This window comes from Ahaetulla prasina, chromosome 6, assembly GCF_028640845.1.
Source record: "Ahaetulla prasina isolate Xishuangbanna chromosome 6, ASM2864084v1, whole genome shotgun sequence".
Lineage (NCBI taxonomy): Eukaryota > Metazoa > Chordata > Lepidosauria > Squamata > Colubridae > Ahaetulla > Ahaetulla prasina.
Genome location: NC_080544.1, coordinates 90,274,946 through 90,293,400, shown reverse-complemented (window position 1 = coordinate 90,293,400; position 18,455 = coordinate 90,274,946). Strand labels below are relative to the sequence as shown.

Sequence of the window (18,455 nt, the reverse complement as noted above, 5' to 3'; positions counted from 1 at the left end):
GGGACTTGAGGTTGGTACCTTATTTTCTTTTATTGCAAGACTAATATAATTAATTAAATTTATTAAACCTGATATAGGTTTACCACCAATTAAAAATATTTCAGATGAGGGAAAGTTGTACATTCACTTTATTTCATTTTAAAATTTTATGTTGCTGTTTGGTTTTAACAGTTTACAGATCCTGCCAACAAAGATAGATATGAAGTCCCACATGAAAACGTTCAACCTTTTCAGGGATCTAAAGCAACCAATTTAATGTATCGAATAGAAGTCACAGACAATCCTTTTGGAATCAGTGTGATCAGGAATAGCAATAATAAAGTTCTGTAAGTTACCTATTTGTTCTTTAGGGGTTTTTTTTATAGGTAACCCTCAGTTCATAATTGTTCAAGCACTTCCCCACCCTAAGATTAATTGTGTAGCAATTCTTAAATATTTTGATCTCGGGCTCCTTTTAGGTTCTTAAAAACGATTGAGAATTTCAAACAGCTTTGGTTTGTGTGGGCTATATATGTCAATATTTATTGTATTATAAACTTAGGTTGAGAGACATATTTTTATTTTATTACATTATTTTTACCTTTACAGACTCTCTGAAAGGGTCTCAGGAACTCTCAGAGTCCCCCAGACCACACTTTGAGAATTGTTGCCAATAGAGCAATAGCAATAGCATTTAGGCTTATATACCGCTTCACTGAGCTTCACAGCCATCTCTAAGCAGTTTACAGAGTCAGCACATTGCCCCCAACAATCTGGGTCCTCGTTTTACTGACCTTGAATCAACCTTGAGCCTGGTGAAATTTGAACTGCCAAATTGCAGTCAGCAGAAGTAACCTGCAGTACTGCATTCTAGCCACCATTGAGGCTCCTGTTGTCAATATATTGACAATTAATTTTTAAACATTTTTTTAAATAATGAAATAAATGGAGTTATTTGAACTGTACACATCTGTAATAGAAAACATCTCATAATCATAAGATGTTTGCATGTTCAACAGCATCCCAAGAAAGACTCTAAATCAGAAGATGTTTTCGCACTTTTCATACCAGATTTTGTTATATTTCGTTCTGTTGTTCAACATGAAAACGTTCAACCTTTTCAGGGATCTAAAGCAACCAATTTAATGTATCGAATAGAAGTCACAGACAATCCTTTTGGAATCAGTGTGATCAGGAATAGCAATAATAAAGTTCTGTAAGTTACCTATTTGTTCTTTAGGGTTTTTTTTTATAGGTAACCCTCAGTTCATAATTGTTCAAGCACTTCCCCACCTTAAGATTAATTGTGTAGCAATTCTTAAATATTTTGATCTCAGGCTCCTTTTAGGTTCTTAAAAACGATTGAGAATCTCAAACAACTTTGGTTTGTGTGGGCTATATATGTCAATATTTATTGTATTATAAACTTATAATAATTATAAACTTGAGAGACATATTTTTATTTTATTACATTATTTTTACCTTTACAGATTCTCTGAAAGGGTCTCAGGAACTCTCAGAGTCCCCCAGACCACACTTTGAGAATTGTTGCCAATAGAGCAATAGCAATAGCATTTAGGCTTATATACCGCTTCACTGAGTTTCACAGCCCTCTCTAAGCAGTTTACAGAGTCAGCACATTGCCCCCAACAATCTGGGTCCTCGTTTTACTGACCTTGAATCAACCTTGAGCCTGGTGAAATTTGAACTGCGAAATTGCAGTCAGCAGAAGTAACCTGCAGTACTGCATTCTAGCCACCATTGAGGCTCCTGTTGTCAATATATTGACAATTAATTTTAAAACATTTTTTTAAATAATGAAGTAAATAGAGTTATTTGAACTGTACACATCTGTAATAGAAAACATCTCATAATCATAAGATGTTTGCATGTTCAACAGCATCCCAAGAAAGACTCTAAATCAGAAGATGTTTTCGCACTTTTCATACCAGATTTTGTTATATTTCGTTCTGTTGTTCAACATGAAACGTAAATGTATCTGCTAGCAAATTCATTGTTGTTGCACATTTTAGGCAAGAATCAGATGTAATCATCCTTCTGGGAAGTTTGACTGCCATCATTTATTTATGTAATATCCTTATCACAATATTGAAAAGGGGTAATTAAAACAATACATCAGCAGCAGTCAAGAAAGTGAGCAATGCCTGTTAAGGAATAAAGACCTATTATCTATTCTTCCAAATGTTTCCGGAGTCCTGTAGTGTCCTATCTTGGTGACTATAGCTCTTAGTGATGACCCAGTTTTGAGCTCTTATGTCACTTGAGACAAATGCTGGTCTTTTCCTTAGCCTTTTTTTTTTTTTTTTTGGCTTCTTCTTCACAAGCAATGCTTAGTATGAATACAGTGTGAATTGAATGCAATTTTTTTAAAAAAGAAATCCAGTTTATGAAAAGCATAATACCTTTGATCATTCAAACAGCTTCAACACAAGTATAGGACCTCTGATATATGCCGACCAGTTCTTGCAGCTTTCCATTAGAGTGCCTAGCTGGAATGTTTATGGGGTAGGAGAACATGTACATCGACAATATCGGCATGATTTTAACTGGAAAACATGGCCTATTTTTACCCGAGATGCTTTTCCTAATGGGGTAAGTGTTGTCTTCTTCAGATTCCGTATCAGGTTTGGTCTTCTGAAGCAGTGAAACAAATAAGTACATAATAGATTCTGTATGAATGAAATGAAAGGAGGAAAGGAAAATGAATAAACCAAGAAGCATGATTCTGACGTTGATGTGAATAAAATGATAGGACAGCATTACTTAATATTCATATAAGGCATAAAGGAGAACAACAAGGAAAGAAAGCACACTTTGCTTGTTAGCAATACAGCTGGCCCACAATTTAGGTTACAACTGAGTCCAAAATTTCTTTTGGTAAGCAAGATAGTTGTTACATGAGTTTTGCCCCATTTCATGATCTTTATTGCTTTAGTTGTTAAGTTGTGAAAAACAGTTGTTGTTTTTTCAATGCCATTGTAACTTTGAATGATCACTAAACAAATAGTTGTAAATTGAGGACTACCTGTACCCCAGTGACTTCCATTGCAATTTTTTTTTGGCAATCCTTTTTTTCCTTTCTATAGAGAACTGGTGGTGGAGGAGGAGGGGGAAGAGGAATTATAAGGATATAGTTATAGATCATGTTCCAGTTTTTTTTTAAAAAAAAATTGGACAAAGAGTAGAATAGAATAGAATAGAATAGAATAGAATAGAATAGAATAGAATAGAATAGAATTTTTTTATTGGCCAAGTGTGATTGGACACACAAAGAATTTGTCTTGGTGCATATGCTCTCAGTATACATAAAAGAAAAGACGTTCATCAAGAATTCTAAGGTACAACATTTAATGATAGTCATAGGGTACAAATAATAATAATAATAATAATAATAATAATAATAATAATAATAATAATAATAATAATAATAATAATAATAATAATAATAAAAAAAAAAAAAAGAAGAAGACAAACGTGTATTTTAACTTTCTTTTACTTTCTAACTGTTGCCATCTGGTCTTCAAAAAGAGTTTTCCAAATAGAACTTGTGCCACATTAAATCAAATAATACCCCCCCTCCAGAGTAAGTAAAAATAATGCAGAAACGTGCACAAATATGTTTGACTAAACTGAGAAAGCAAAGGCAGCAGACATAGTTTGAATTAGAAACTTCATTTATAGCAGTGGTCACCAACCAGTGGTCCGTGGACCACTGGTGGTCCGCGAGAAAACTTTGGTGGTCCACAGAAAAATTATTTGCATTTTTTATATTGCATTAAATGCTATTTATGTTTTTTAAAAATTCATATTAGTGGTCCTCGGGATTTAAAATTATGAATTTAGTGGTCCCTGAGGTCCGAAAGGTTGGTGACCCGTGATTTATAGCACACCGATTTAAAATATTGGCATATTATATTAGAAAAGCTTTAGAATTTTTTTTTAAAAAAACCTGTTAAATTGTAAACAAGAAAAATGTTCACAAACAAAAACAAGCAAACTGAGTTTTTTTACATGGGAGTGAGTGAGTGAGTTACAATAAGAGAAGGATTGGTGGTAGCAGTAAGAATCTAGAACTGATTAGGCTACATTTTAGACCCACTATAGCTTTTGGATGGTCTTTTAGACAGTCTTATGTCAAGTGCCTGAATTAATTATTTATATTGTCATAGAACCAGTAGATCCACTGATCTAGACCAAGGGTGTCAAACTCGCATTGTCACAATGTCGTCACGTGACATATCACAACTTCTCCCCCCCCCTTTGCTAAATTGGGCAATGGTGTGGGCAATGCATGACATATCCGACCCATGGGCTGTGAGTTTGACACTCTTGTTCTAGACAGTAGGGCAAGAAGCAGATTAACAATAGATACTTGAAAAAGCAGAAAACACTGGATTTCATTAACTATTTTGGTCTAAATTCAAGGACACATGCTGTGTGGTTCTTCACTCAAATTAAATGCCAATATCTAATTATGGATAAATTAATCTGGATTACCAATCCACTGGTGTTACCAAACCACATATATGTTAAACATGTTCAAGGCAGTTTAAGATATTAGGAGTTCTAATGAACTTTAGCATTTATATATTATTGTTTTTTTCCTTCAAAGGATATGAGCAACCTGTATGGTGCTCAGACTTTCTTCTTATGTCTGGAAGATAAGAGTGGACACTCATTTGGAGTGTTCCTTATGAACAGCAATGCCATGGGTAAGGAAATAATTTATGATTTTGATAAAAAATCATCTGCCTTTGATAAAAAATCATCTGCATTTTCTACACATGGAATTATATGATAAATGCACAAGAGTTAATCAGCAGGTATGTTTTATACTATACATTTTTCATCCAGTACATGTATTCTGAGGAAGTTGTATTCCAATTACATCGTTCTAACTAATAATAGTGAGACTCTAATTGTGAAACAGTGTGATCCTATCTATTCAGAATGAACCCCTTAATCTTGGTTAGTTAATGCTATGGTAGGTTAGCAGATATAAGATTACCAAACTCATCCAAAAGAACCTCCCACTAAAATCCAAGACAGAGAACAAGAAAATGTTCACAAACAAAAACAAGCAAACTGAGTTTTTACATGGGAGTGAGTGAGTTACAATAAGAGAAGGATTGGTGGTAGCAGTAAGAATCTAGAATTGATTAGGCTACATTTTAGACCCACTATAGCTTTTGGATGGTCTTTTAGACAGTCTTATGTCAAGTGCCTGAATTAATTATTTATATTGTCATAGAACCAGTAGATCCACTGATCTAGACCAAGGGTGTCAAACTCGCATTGTCACAACGTCGTCATGTGACATATCACAACTTCTCCCCCCCCCTTTGCTAAATTGGGCAATGGTGTGGGCAATGCATGACATATCCGACCCATGGGCTGTGAGTTTGACACTCTTGTTCTAGGCAGTAGGGCAAGAAGCAGATTAACAATAGATACTTGAAAAAGCAGAAAACACTGGATTTCATTAACTATTTTGGTCTAAATTCAAGGACACATGCTGTGTGGTTCTTCACTCAAATTAAATGCCAATATCTAATTATGGATAAATTAATCTGGATTACCAATCCACTGGTGTTACCAAACCACATATATATATGAAAACCTCATATATATGAAAACCTCATATATATGAAAACCTCATATATATATGAAAACCTCATATATATGAAAACCTCATATATATATATATATATATATATATATATGAAAACCTCATATATATATGAAAACCTCATATATATGAAAACCTCATATATATGAAAACCTCATATATATATATATATGAAAACCTCATATATATATGTTTTCTGAGATTTTCATGGTGTTTGTACATGGAGAAAACCGAATAACCAAGACCTACATACAAACACCCACGAAAACTTTAGTTTTCATATATATGTTTTCTGAGATTTTCATGGTGTTTGTACATGGAGAAAACCGAATAACCAAGACCTACATACAAACACCCACGAAAACTTTAGTTTTCATATATATATATATATATATATATGAAAACCTCATATATATATGAAAACCTCATATATATATGTTTTCTGAGATTTTCATGGTGTTTGTACATGGAGAAAACCGAATAACCAAGACCTACATACAAACACCCACGAAAACTTTAGTTTTCATATATATGAAAACCTCATATATATATGAAAACCTCATATATATGAAAACCTCATATATATATGTTTTCTGAGATTTTCAGGTGTTTACATGGGAGTGAGTGAGTGAGTTACAATAAGAGAAGGATTGGTGGTAGCAGTAAGAATCTAGAATTGATTAGGCTACATTTTAGACCCACTATAGCTTTTGGATGGTCTTTTAGACAGTCTTATGTCAAGTGCCTGAATTAATTATTTATATTGTCATAGAACCAGTAGATCCACTGATCTAGACCAAGGGTGTCAAACTCGCATTGTCACAATGTCGCCACGTGACATATCACAACTTCTCCCCTTTGCTAAATTGGGCAATGGTGTGGGCAATGCATGACATATCCGACCCATGGGCTGTGAGTTTGACACTCTTGTTCTAGACAGTAGGGCAAGAAGCAGATTAACAATAGATACTTGAAAAAGCAGAAAACACTGGATTTCATTAACTATTTTGGTCTAAATTCAAGGACACATGCTGTGTGGTTCTTCACTCAAATTAAATGCCAATATCTAATTATGGATAAATTAATCTGGATTACCAATCCACTGGTGTTACCAAACCACATATATATATGAAAACCTCATATATATATGTTTTCTGAGATTTTCATGGTGTTTGTACATGGAGAAAACCGAATAACCAAGACCTACATACAAACACCCACGAAAACTTTAGTTTTCATATATATGAAAACCTCAGAAAACATATGTTTTCTGAGATTTTCGCGGGTGTTTGTACATGGGAGAAAACCCGAATAACCAAAGACCTACATACAAACACCCACGAAAACTTTAGTTTTCATATATATATGAAAACCTCATATATATATGTTTTCTGAGGTTTTCGCGGGTGTTTGTATGTAGGTCTTTGTTTATTCAGGTTTTCTTCCGCGTAAAATTGGAAGTGTCTTGGCGACATTTCGACGAAGTCTCATTCGTCATCTTCAGGCTTCAGCTTCGTGCTTCTGGGAGCAATGTATGATTGCAGCTGTTTCTTCCTTTTTAACTGCTAGTGGGGGTTTGAACTGATTGGGTGGGAGCTTGGCTCCCTAGGACACACCATCTACCAGAAGAAAACACACACAAACCACTATCTGCACACACTCTCACACCACCACCCAGCACAGATCAACTCCGTAGCCAAGACACTCATCTCCAGAACAAAATGCTTAGCTGACGAACAACACCTAAAACCTCAGAAAAGATATGTTTTCTGAGATTTTCGCGGGTGTTTGTACATGGGAGAAAACCCGAATAACCAAAGACCTACATACAAACACCCACGAAAACTTTAGTTTTCATATAAATATGGATACCTCATATATATATGTTTTCTGAGGTTTTCATGGTGTTTGTACATGGAGAAAACCGAATAACCAAGACCTACATACAAACACCCACGAAAACTTTAGTTTTCAAACATATGTTTTCTGAGATTTTCGCGGGTGTTTGTACATGGGAGAAAACCCGAATAACCAAAGACCTACATACAAACACCCACGAAAACTTTAGTTTTCATATATATATGAAAACCTCATATATATATGTTTTCTGAGGTTTTCGCGGGTGTTTGTATGTAGGTCTTTGTTTATTCAGGTTTTCTTCCGCGTAAAATTGGAAGTGTCTTGGCGACATTTCGACGAAGTCTCATTCGTCATCTTCAGGCTTCAGCTTCGTGCTTCTGGGAGCAATGTATGATTGCAGCTGTTTCTTCCTTTTTAACTGCTAGTGGGGGTTTGAACTGATTGGGTGGGAGCTTGGCTCCCTAGGACACACCATCTACCAGAAGAAAACACACACAAACCACTATCTGCACACACTCTCACACCACCACCCAGCACAGATCAACTCCGTAGCCAAGACACTCATCTCCAGAACAAAATGCTTAGCTGACGAACAACACCTAAAACCTCAGAAAACATATGTTTTCTGAGATTTTCATGGTGTTTGTACATGGAGAAAACCGAATAACCAAGACCTACATACAAACACCCACGAAAACTTTAGTTTTCATATATATATGAAAACCTCATATATATATGAAAACCTCATATATATATGAAAACCTCATATATATGTTTTCTGAGGTTTTCATGGTGTTTGTACATGGAGAAAACCGAATAACCAAGACCTACATACAAACACCCACGAAAACTTTAGTTTTCATATATATGAAAACCTCATATATATATGAAAACCTCATATATATGAAAACCTCATATATATATGTTTTCTGAGATTTTCATGGTGTTTGTACATGGAGAAAACCGAATAACCAAGACCTACATACAAACACCCACGAAAACTTTAGTTTTCATATATATGTTTTCTGAGATTTTCATGGTGTTTGTACATGGAGAAAACCGAATAACCAAGACCTACATACAAACACCCACGAAAACTTTAGTTTTCATATATATATGAAAACCTCATATATATGAAAACCTCATATATATGTTTTCTGAGGTTTTCATGGTGTTTGTACATGGAGAAAACCGAATAACAAAACTACATACAAACACCCACGAAAACTTTAGTTTTCATATATATGTTAAACATGTTCAAGGCAGTTTAAGATATTAGGAGTTCTAATGAACTTTAGCATTTATATATTATTGTTTTTTTCCTTCAAAGGATATGAGCAACCTGTATGGTGCTCAGACTTTCTTCTTATGTCTGGAAGATAAGAGTGGACACTCATTTGGAGTGTTCCTTATGAACAGCAATGCCATGGGTAAGGAAATAATTTATGATTTTGATAAAAAATCATCTGCCTTTGATAAAAAATCACCTGCATTTTCTACATGGAGAAAACCGAATAACCAAGACCTACATACAAACACCCACGAAAACTTTAGTTTTCATATATATGTTTTCTGAGATTTTCATGGTGTTTGTACATGGAGAAAACCGAATAACAAAACTACATACAAACACCTAAAACCTCAGAAAACATATGTTTTCTGAGATTTTCATGGTGTTTGTACATGGAGAAAACCGAATAACCAAGACCTACATACAAACACCCACGAAAACTTTAGTTTTCATATATATATGAAAACCTCATATATATATGTTTTCTGAGGTTTTCATGGTGTTTGTATGTAGGTCTTGTTTATTCAGGTTTTCTTCAGCGTAAATTGGAAGTGTCTTGGCGACATTTCGACGAAGTCTCATTCATCATCTTCAGGCTTCTGCTTCGTGCTTCTAGACAATTGCTCCCAGAAGCGCGAAGCCTGAAGATGACGAATGAACCGTCAAACGTCACCAAGACACTTCCAATTTTATGGGAGAAAACCGAATAACCAAAGACCTACATACAAACACCCACGAAAACTTTAGTTTTCATATATATGAAAACCTCATATATATATGTTTTCTGAGGTTTTCGCGGGTGTTTGTATGTAGGTCTTTGTTTATTCAGGTTTTCTTCCGCGTAAAATTGGAAGTGTCTTGGCGACATTTCGACGAAGTCTCATTCGTCATCTTCAGGCTTCAGCTTCGTGCTTCTGGGAGCAATGTATGATTGCAGCTGTTTCTTCCTTTTTAACTGCTAGTGGGGGTTTGAACTGATTGGGTGGGAGCTTGGCTCCCTAGGACACACCATCTACCAGAAGAAAACACACACAAACCACTATCTGCACACACTCTCACACCACCACCCAGCACAGATCAACTCCGTAGCCAAGACACTCATCTCCAGAACAAAATGCTTAGCTGACGAACAACACCTAAAAACCGAACTACACACTCTCACTAACGTACTAACATCCAATGGATTCCAGAGAAATAAGATTACCAAACTCATCCAAAAAGAACCTCCCACTAAAATCCAAGACAGAGAACAAGAAAATGGCACAGCCCTCCTCCCATATATAAAAGGCACCACAGACAGAATCAGCAAGATCCTCCATATATATATATATATATATATATATATATATATATATATATATATATATATATATATATATATATATATATATATATATATATATATGGTAATCTAATTTGGCACATATGTTCTTCTTGGCTTCTAGGTACTCGATAAAAAAGGATTTTTCGAAATGACCATCAGATCATTAGTATTTCATATACAGTATTATATTAACACACTCTGATGCTAAAGAGTTAGACATTTACTCCCCCTCCCCACCTGAAAAAAACTTTATTCCTACTACCAGTTGCCTTATATTAACATGCTCTGATGCTACCCCTTCGCTAAACTGGGTGTGGGCATGGCATCACTCATCCAGCCTGCAGGCTGGGGCATTCTACTTCCCTTCCCTCTCTATTCCAATTGCCAATTGCCTTATATTAACATGCTCTGATGCTACGGAGTTACACATTCTACATTAAGTTTCAGGCTTTAAGTGTCAATTTATCATGCCTGATCACATAGTTTCGTAGCGAAGCATGGGCATCCAGCTAGTTCTAGATATAACCATAACAGCCTGAAATTTAATCATAAAAATCCAGTTAACTTTAAAGAGCTTTGCAGAGCGTGCTATAGTTACCTTTTATTGAACTAACAATAGAAAATATTTGTAGACATTCCTGGTTGTCACTGCCATATGAATATCTCTCCAAATTAGATCAAATCCTACATCTCATCTCATCCAACCTCTCTTACTAGTTAATGAAAATCCTTAACTAGTAGTTTTGGGACATTATCTGAAGGAAGGTTTCTGTTGCTATTGTTGTTGCTGTTGTTCAATCTCATGCAAACCCAAAGTACTACCAAACATTGATACTGACGCCTGTATCCCTAGGTTCAGGCAATGGAAATACAGTAAAACAAAAATCTAAATTTCTTCTGCATTCTGGTGGCATCTTAAAACATCTATGAAAACCTTTTTCATAGATAACTAAATCAATATTAATATGTCTTGTCCAGTAGCATGATAGAACAGAGATTTCAGTAGTCTTCCTCTTTGCCTACATTTCAAGAAAATATTATCCTTCTCTATAAACAATACAATGCAAAAGGAAATGCTACCCTCTTAAATTTTGTTTTGTATTTTAATTGTAAAGTTGATAGGACTTCCATGGATGCCTTCCTATTGGAATCTTGGCTTCCATATCTGTCGATGGAATTACACTGATCTTAATGATGTGAAAGCTGTAGTAGAAAGGAATCGAGCAGCTGGAATACCTTATGTAAGTAGAAATGTACAGGTGGAGAAGGAGTGGAGTCACTGTGTAAGAGTTGGGTGGTTGCATACATCTGTTTAATTAATAAATCAGTACATTATAGATTGGAGGGGGAAATCAGTTATTTTGAAGACTGGGATACCTTTTGACTGTGCTACTGTGTTCAGTAGAAAGATACATAATGTTGAAGGTAGAATATAATTTTGTGAATATAACATTGTTAACAGGATGCGAGAAACCAAATGAACCTTTATGTTCAGTCAGAATGAGCCATATTATGGACAGAACAATAATCATATTTCATACACTCTTATTTCCAATGGAGACTTAGATATGATATAGAATTAATGTTTCCAATCATTTCATTCGGATTAAAATGCTCATCAGCATCAATTCTCTTTCCTTTATGCTTTTCTTGGTATTCATCATATAGACTAAGATGATCTTGGTGTTGGTGATAATGATGATTCTTCACGGTTCTGCCTGGGTTGCAATAGTGTAAATTTCAACATTTCCAATGACTGCAATTTTCTTTCCAGGATGTTCAATATACTGATATTGACTACATGGAAGATAAGAAAGATTTTACTTATGACAAGATAAATTTTGCAGGCCTCCCTGAATTTGTCCAAGACCTTCATGACCATGGACAGAAATATGTCATCATACTGGTAATTCTGATTAATTTAAACAGTTCAAAGAAAAGTGAAATAATTATTGAAGCAGTTTATCAGCAATTGTTTGCATATAGCAATAGAATTTAAAGTTATATACCACTTCACAGTGCTTTACAGCCCTCCCTAAGCAGTTTACAAAGTCAGCATATTGCCCCCAACAAACTTGGTCCTCATTTTACCAACCTCAGAAGGATGGAAGGTTGAATCAACCTTGAACCAATGAGGCTCAAACTCCTGGCAGTGAACTGAAATAGTTTGTAATTCTAACCACGGTGCACCATGGTTCATATATATTGTACTACAGCTTGTATGTATTATGTTATAATGCCAAATATCATGGCTACCCAGATCATTACAATTTCTGCTCCTTCCTGAAACTTTAAGAAGTTTTTGCTATTATTACTTCTAAACTTCTATATTTTTCTTCCTTATTTGTACTAAGAGTTACCTCCATCTCAACTGTTTCAGTAAAAGTAATGGGAATCTGATGAAACAGTATTATTTTATTCAGGAACAGAGGAGTCTAGTAATTGTTTATCTAGTCCCTGCAACTTCTTATAAACCTTCCTTGACTTACCTATTTTTGTTATTCAATGGATCATAGATCAATTTTTAAACAAAAGGCACATGAAATGTGCGATGGAAGCATTACAATATTTTTTAAAAGTTAAAAATGAACAATTCTTGCCAGCACAGACTCACCTGTTTTACATCTTCATCTTTAATGATGGTATTTGATTTTCCCACACAATTAAATATACCCCAAAGTTGCCCACTCTCTGCATTATAACCAATAGTCATTGGGTACTGTAATTCCATTCCCAGAATTTTTTTTAAAAAAACATCCAACAGATGGCAAAAATAAACAGAATATTAATTGTGCCATAGCAGCTGCTCTCCACTGGTACCTGGCAATTTAGTGGCAGAAAGCAAGGCTGCAAGCAAGAAACAAGATGGATTTTACAGGACCAGAGCATGTTCAGGGATGTCACTTTACAAGTCCTGCCCTACAGGGTCATGATGAGAGAATATAAAAGTAGGGTGACATCACTGAGGAGTAGAGTTTGTCAACTTTTTTCTGCTTTGTTGCACAGCAAAATGCTCCTGCTTTCTCCTATGGGTGCTACAATCAGTTCAATGGTGGGTTGCTACCGGTTCATCCTTACGCACGGTCACTCATGCCCTCGTTACTTCCCACCTGGACTATTGCAATGCTCTCTACATGGGGCTCCCCTTGAAGAGCACCAGGAGGCTCCAGCTAGTCCAGAATGTGGCTGCGTGGGTGATAGAGGGAGCACCGTGTTGCTCCCATTTAACACCTATCCTGTGCGGCCTGCACTGGCTGCCAGTAGCCTTCCGGGTGCAATTCAAGGTGTTGGTTACCACCTTTAAAGCACTCCATGGCTTAGGACCGGGGTATTTATGAGACCGCCTTCTGCCACCGATATCCTCCCAACGACCTGTGCGCTCCCATAGAGTGGGCCTGCTCAGGGTACCGTCGACCAAACAATGTCGGTTGGCGGCCCCCAGGGGGAGAGCCTTCTCTGTGGCAGCACTGGCCCTTTGGAATGAGCTGCCTCCGGGGTTACGCCAACTCCCCGACCTCCGGACCTTCAAACGTGAACTGAAGACCTTATTATTTCATCGTGCGGGACTAGCCTAAGTGTAATTTTTAATTGTAATTTTAAATATGGGTTTTATGTTGGTCTATGACCGTTTTAATTGATTCGGCCTACTAAATATTTGTTTTTAACTTTGTTTTAAATTTGTTATTTGTATTTTGTGTCTTAATATGGCTGTAAACTGCCCTGAGTCCTTCGGGAGAAGGGCGGTATAGAAATTAAATTATAAATAAATAAATAAATAAATAAATAAATAAATAAATAAATAAATAAATAAATAAATAAATAAATAAATAAATCCTGTAGCGGTGGTGGTGGTAGGCTTTGCCGACCCGCCCGCTTCTGCACACAGGCAAGTGTGCGTGCACCCACAAGCAAACTGGTAGCAACGGGATTTGCAACCCACAACTGAATCAGTTACATAATGCAAAGGTTTAGAAGGTTTAACGTTTTTAATTCTGTTTGTTAAAGGATCCAGCCATTTCTGTCAATAACCTCATGAACAATACCCCTTATGAAGCCTATCATCGTGGTGAACAGATGAAAGTGTGGATAAATGAATCAGATGGAATAAGCCCTCTTATTGGGGAAGTAAGTTGCTGTTTTTAGAAATCAGTTGTGGACCCCTTGAACATTAACATACAGTATAGCAAATAAGTGTCTAAAATGGAAAAAGAGAAAGGAGAGGGAAAATGTACTAATCCAGAATCATCTGCAAAACTGGGATCTCTTCTTCACTCCTCTTATTTTATTTATTCATTACTCTGAAGAAACCCACTATAATTTTTCTCTTTGGCATGAGAATCTTTAAAAAAAAGCATAACTCTTTGATAAATGTTATCCATGTTGATTGTTCTGACCGTGTAGTGAACCTACTTTTCTTTAACTAGTTCTGGAATGTAAATATTGGCACAATCATCAAATTGAAAATAAATCACAATGTTGAAAATAGTTATTTTATCAGATATATTCCAAAAACAAAAAACAAAAACCCAACTTTTTGTAAACCTAAGAAAATGACAAGGGAACACCTGTCTGATCTTGATGAATATAAATCACAGGGGCCTGATGGATTATCTCCCAGAGTTCTGAAGGAGCTGATAGATGTTATCTCAGAACCATTGTACCATATCTTTCAAAAAGTCCTGAAGCACCAGGGAACTATCAGAGGATTGTAAAAGAGCTGATGTGGTTCCTATCTTCAAAACAACAACATCAAAAACAAAAACAAAAACAAAAAAGAACCAGGAAACTATAGGCAAATCAGCCTAACATTAATACCTGGGAAGACACTGGAAATAATAATAATAATAAAACAGATCTGTGAACATCTAGAAACAAAGTTATAACAAAGTAGCCTGTTTTAAAGCAGATCATGACAAACCAATCTTATTTCATTCTTTGACAAAGTGACCAAATTAGTAGATCAGCGAAATGCTGTGGTCATAGTATACTTAAACTTAAGCAAGGCATTTGACAAAGTAGACCATAAGCTACTTCTTAGTAAATGAGAAAAATGTGGGATAGATAGCATTACCACTAGATGGATTTATAACTGGCTGACAAACCATATTCAATAAGAAGTTCTTAATGATACTACAATTACATGAAGGGAAGTAAGCAGTGGGGTGCCTCAAGGTTCCATCTTAGGCTCAGTGCCCTTCAATATCTTCATAAATCTTAGATGAGGGAATAGAAGGGGAATTCATCAAATCTGCAGATGACACTAAGGTGACACTCCAGAAAACAAGCTTAGGATCCAAGAAGATCTTTACAGACTTGAACAATGGGCCCTATTCATCAATATGAAATTTAATATAGAGAAAACAAGGTTTAAGGTACAAGTACAAATTAGGCAAAACTTGGCTCAAAAATAGTAACTGTGAGAGGGAGTCCTAGTGGATGATCACTTTAAAAAGAGCCAGCAGTGTGTGGCAGCATCCAAAAAATCTAGTACAATCCTTGGCTGTGCAAACAGAGGCATAGAATCAGAATCACATGAAGTATAAATCCTTAGTAAGAATCATTCCTGGAATACCACATCCAGTTTTGATTACCTCATTACAAAAAAAATGTTGAGCCTTTGGAAAAAGTGGAAAGAAGAGCCACTAAGATGATTAAGGGCCTGGAGACAAAAACATATAAATGGTTGCAGGAATTGGGTATGGCCAGTCTAGAAGAAAGAAGGACTATGGATGACATGATAGCAGTATTCCAGTATTTTAAGTGGCTGCCTCAAAGAAGAGGGGATTAACTTATTTTCGAAACCATCAGAAGGCAAGACAGGAAATTATGGATGGAAACTAATCAAGAAGAGAAGCAACTTGGAAATAAGGAGAAATTTCCTAACAGTGAGGACAATTAATCAGTGGAATAGCTTGCCTTCAGAAATTGTGGGTGCTTCATCACTGGAGGTTTCTAAGAAAAAACAGGACAGCCCTCTATCTGAAATGATGTAGGGTGTTGATGTAGGTGTTGAGCAGGGTGTCAGACTAGAAGAGCCCCAAGGTCCCTTCCAACTCTATTCTGATTCAATAGAGCTTACTAAGAATCTTCCTACTCTGTTTAGTAACCTACAAGTTATTTTATTATATTATTAGGAACTTCTTACATAATGTTCAGGTCTGTCATTATGAAGGTATAAACATTCCATTCATTCTATATCATGCTCAATAAGTCATGAGGAATGGCTCCAGGCAGAAATGTAATAGTCATATAAAATATTTAAATTAGTATATCAATGTTATCTTGCATTTGATGGTAACAAATTCAAATTTCTTCTCTCCCTCAGTGCATTTATTTCTTTACATTATAGTGAAAATATTTACTAGATGAGAAATTTGATGATTGAACATTGTCTTCAAAAAAGAAAAAAAAGTTGGTTTCTTTGATGATAGCCATTTGCTAAGAATTACAACTGATTTGCATTGCCTTATAGTCTATGATTTCTAGGTCTCTCTCCCTCCTCCCGTCTCTACACACACACACACACACACACACACACACACACACACACACACACATATATAATTTTCTGAGGTTTTCGCGGGTGTTTGTATGTAGGTCTTTGGTTGTTCGGGTTTTCTCCCGTGTAAAATTGGAAGTGTCTTGGCGACGTTTCGACGAAGTCTCATTCGTCATCTTCAGGCTTCAGCTTCGTGCTTCTGGGAGCAATGTGTGATCGCAGCTGTTTCTTCCTTTTAACTGCTAGTGGGGGTTTGAACTGATTGGGTGGGAGCTTGGCTGTGCTCTGATTGGATGGGGTTTTTTCTGTGCTCTGATTGGCTGGGGGTGTGTCCTGTGTTGGTGGGGGCTTGGTTGTGCTCAGTCTAGTCTGTGCTGCAGGGGGATTTGAGCTGGTGAGCTGCATAGCTGTTGTTTGGCTTTGTGGTCGTGCTACATCTTCATAGTGGGTGTCAGTCTGCTGCATGAATGGATTGGAGGGGTTTGAAATGGCTAATGTTGCAGCTGCGGTCTGGCTTCTGGTCCTTGGTCGTGCTTTATGATCAGTGTGGGTTTGGGTCTGCTTTCTGGGTGGATGCGGTGGTGACATCCTGTGTGGACCTTGTGAGTGTGGGTCTGGTGTCATTCCTCGTGTTAGGGACTCGTTTGTCAATAAGGGCGGGTTTCAAATGGCTGGTAGGCGGAGGTGTCATCTCGTTTGTTCATGCTGTGGGCGTTTTCTATCTCAATGGCTTCTCTGATTATTCTGTTGTTAAAGTGTTCAGTTTTGGCGATAGTTCTGGTCTTTTAAAGTCAATATCATGTCCTGTGACTTTAAAGTGTTGGACCAGGGAAGAAGTTGGTTCCTCTTTTTTGAATGAGTTCTTGTGTTCTTCAATGCGTGCACTTATTCTTCTGTTGGTTTGTCCAATGTATGTGGTGGGGCAGGCGGTGCATGGGATTTCATATACTCCTTGATTTTCTAACTCAATTTTGTCTTTGGGGTTTCTTAGGATGGTGGATATTTTTCTGTTTGTGCAGAATGCTGTCTTGATGTTGTGTTTGTGGAGGGTCTTGCTGATTCTGTCTGTGGTGCCTTTTATATATGGGAGGAGGGCTGTGCCGTTTTCTTGTTCTCTGTCTTGGATTTTAGTGGGGGGTTCTTTTGGATTAGCTTGGTAATCTTATTTGTTTGGAATCCATTGGATGTTAGTACGTTAGTGAGAGTGTCTAGTTCGGGTTTTAGGTGTTGTTCATCAGCTAAGCATTTTGTTCTGGAGATGAGTGTCTTGGCTACGGAGTTGATCTGTGCTGGGTGGTGGTGTGAGAGTGCGTGCAGATAGCGGTTTGTGTGTGTTTTCTTCTGGTAGATGGTGTTTCCTAGGGAGCCATTGGGTTTTCTGTAGACTAAGACATCCAGGAAGGGAAGTTGGTTATTAACTTCTGTTTCCATGGTGAACTGTATTTTGGGGTGTAGGCTATTGAGGTGTGTGAGGAAGTTGTCAAGTTTTCTTTCCCGTGTGGCCAGATTATGAAGGTATCGTCTACATATCTGAGCCAGAGTTTGGGTTTGTGATCAGATTTTTCTAGAGCTTGGGTTTCAAAGTGTTCCATGTAGAGATTGGCAATGACAGGTGAGAGGGGTGATCCCATGGGTGCTCCTTCTACTTGTTTGTATTTTTGTCCATTATAGATGAAGTATGTGTTGGATAGGCAGTGGTTGGTCAGATCTAGGATGTGCTTGGGGGTTTTTATTTGTTTTGGATAGCTGTCAAGGCTTCTTTGATTGGCACTTGGGTGAAGAGGATATGACATCAAAGCTCACGAGTAGGTCGCTGGGCTGTAAGTTTTGTTTCTTTATGATCTCTATGAAC

The 18,455-nt window shown here is 36.7% G+C and overlaps 1 protein-coding gene across 1 annotated transcript in view; it reads left to right on the top strand.

The window, feature by feature from the left end:
• Positions 1-18,455, top strand: part of SI (sucrase-isomaltase) — a 235,030-nt gene that overhangs the window by 132,889 nt on the left and 83,686 nt on the right. Inside the window, exons 7-13 of the mRNA XM_058189143.1 lie at positions 172-326; positions 2,421-2,592; positions 4,613-4,712; positions 8,909-8,919; positions 11,220-11,345; positions 11,879-12,010; positions 14,110-14,229. Coding sequence (XP_058045126.1) covers positions 172-326; positions 2,421-2,592; positions 4,613-4,712; positions 8,909-8,919; positions 11,220-11,345; positions 11,879-12,010; positions 14,110-14,229 — 816 coding nt within the window. The remainder of the gene's footprint in view (positions 1-171; positions 327-2,420; positions 2,593-4,612; positions 4,713-8,908; positions 8,920-11,219; positions 11,346-11,878; positions 12,011-14,109; positions 14,230-18,455) is intronic.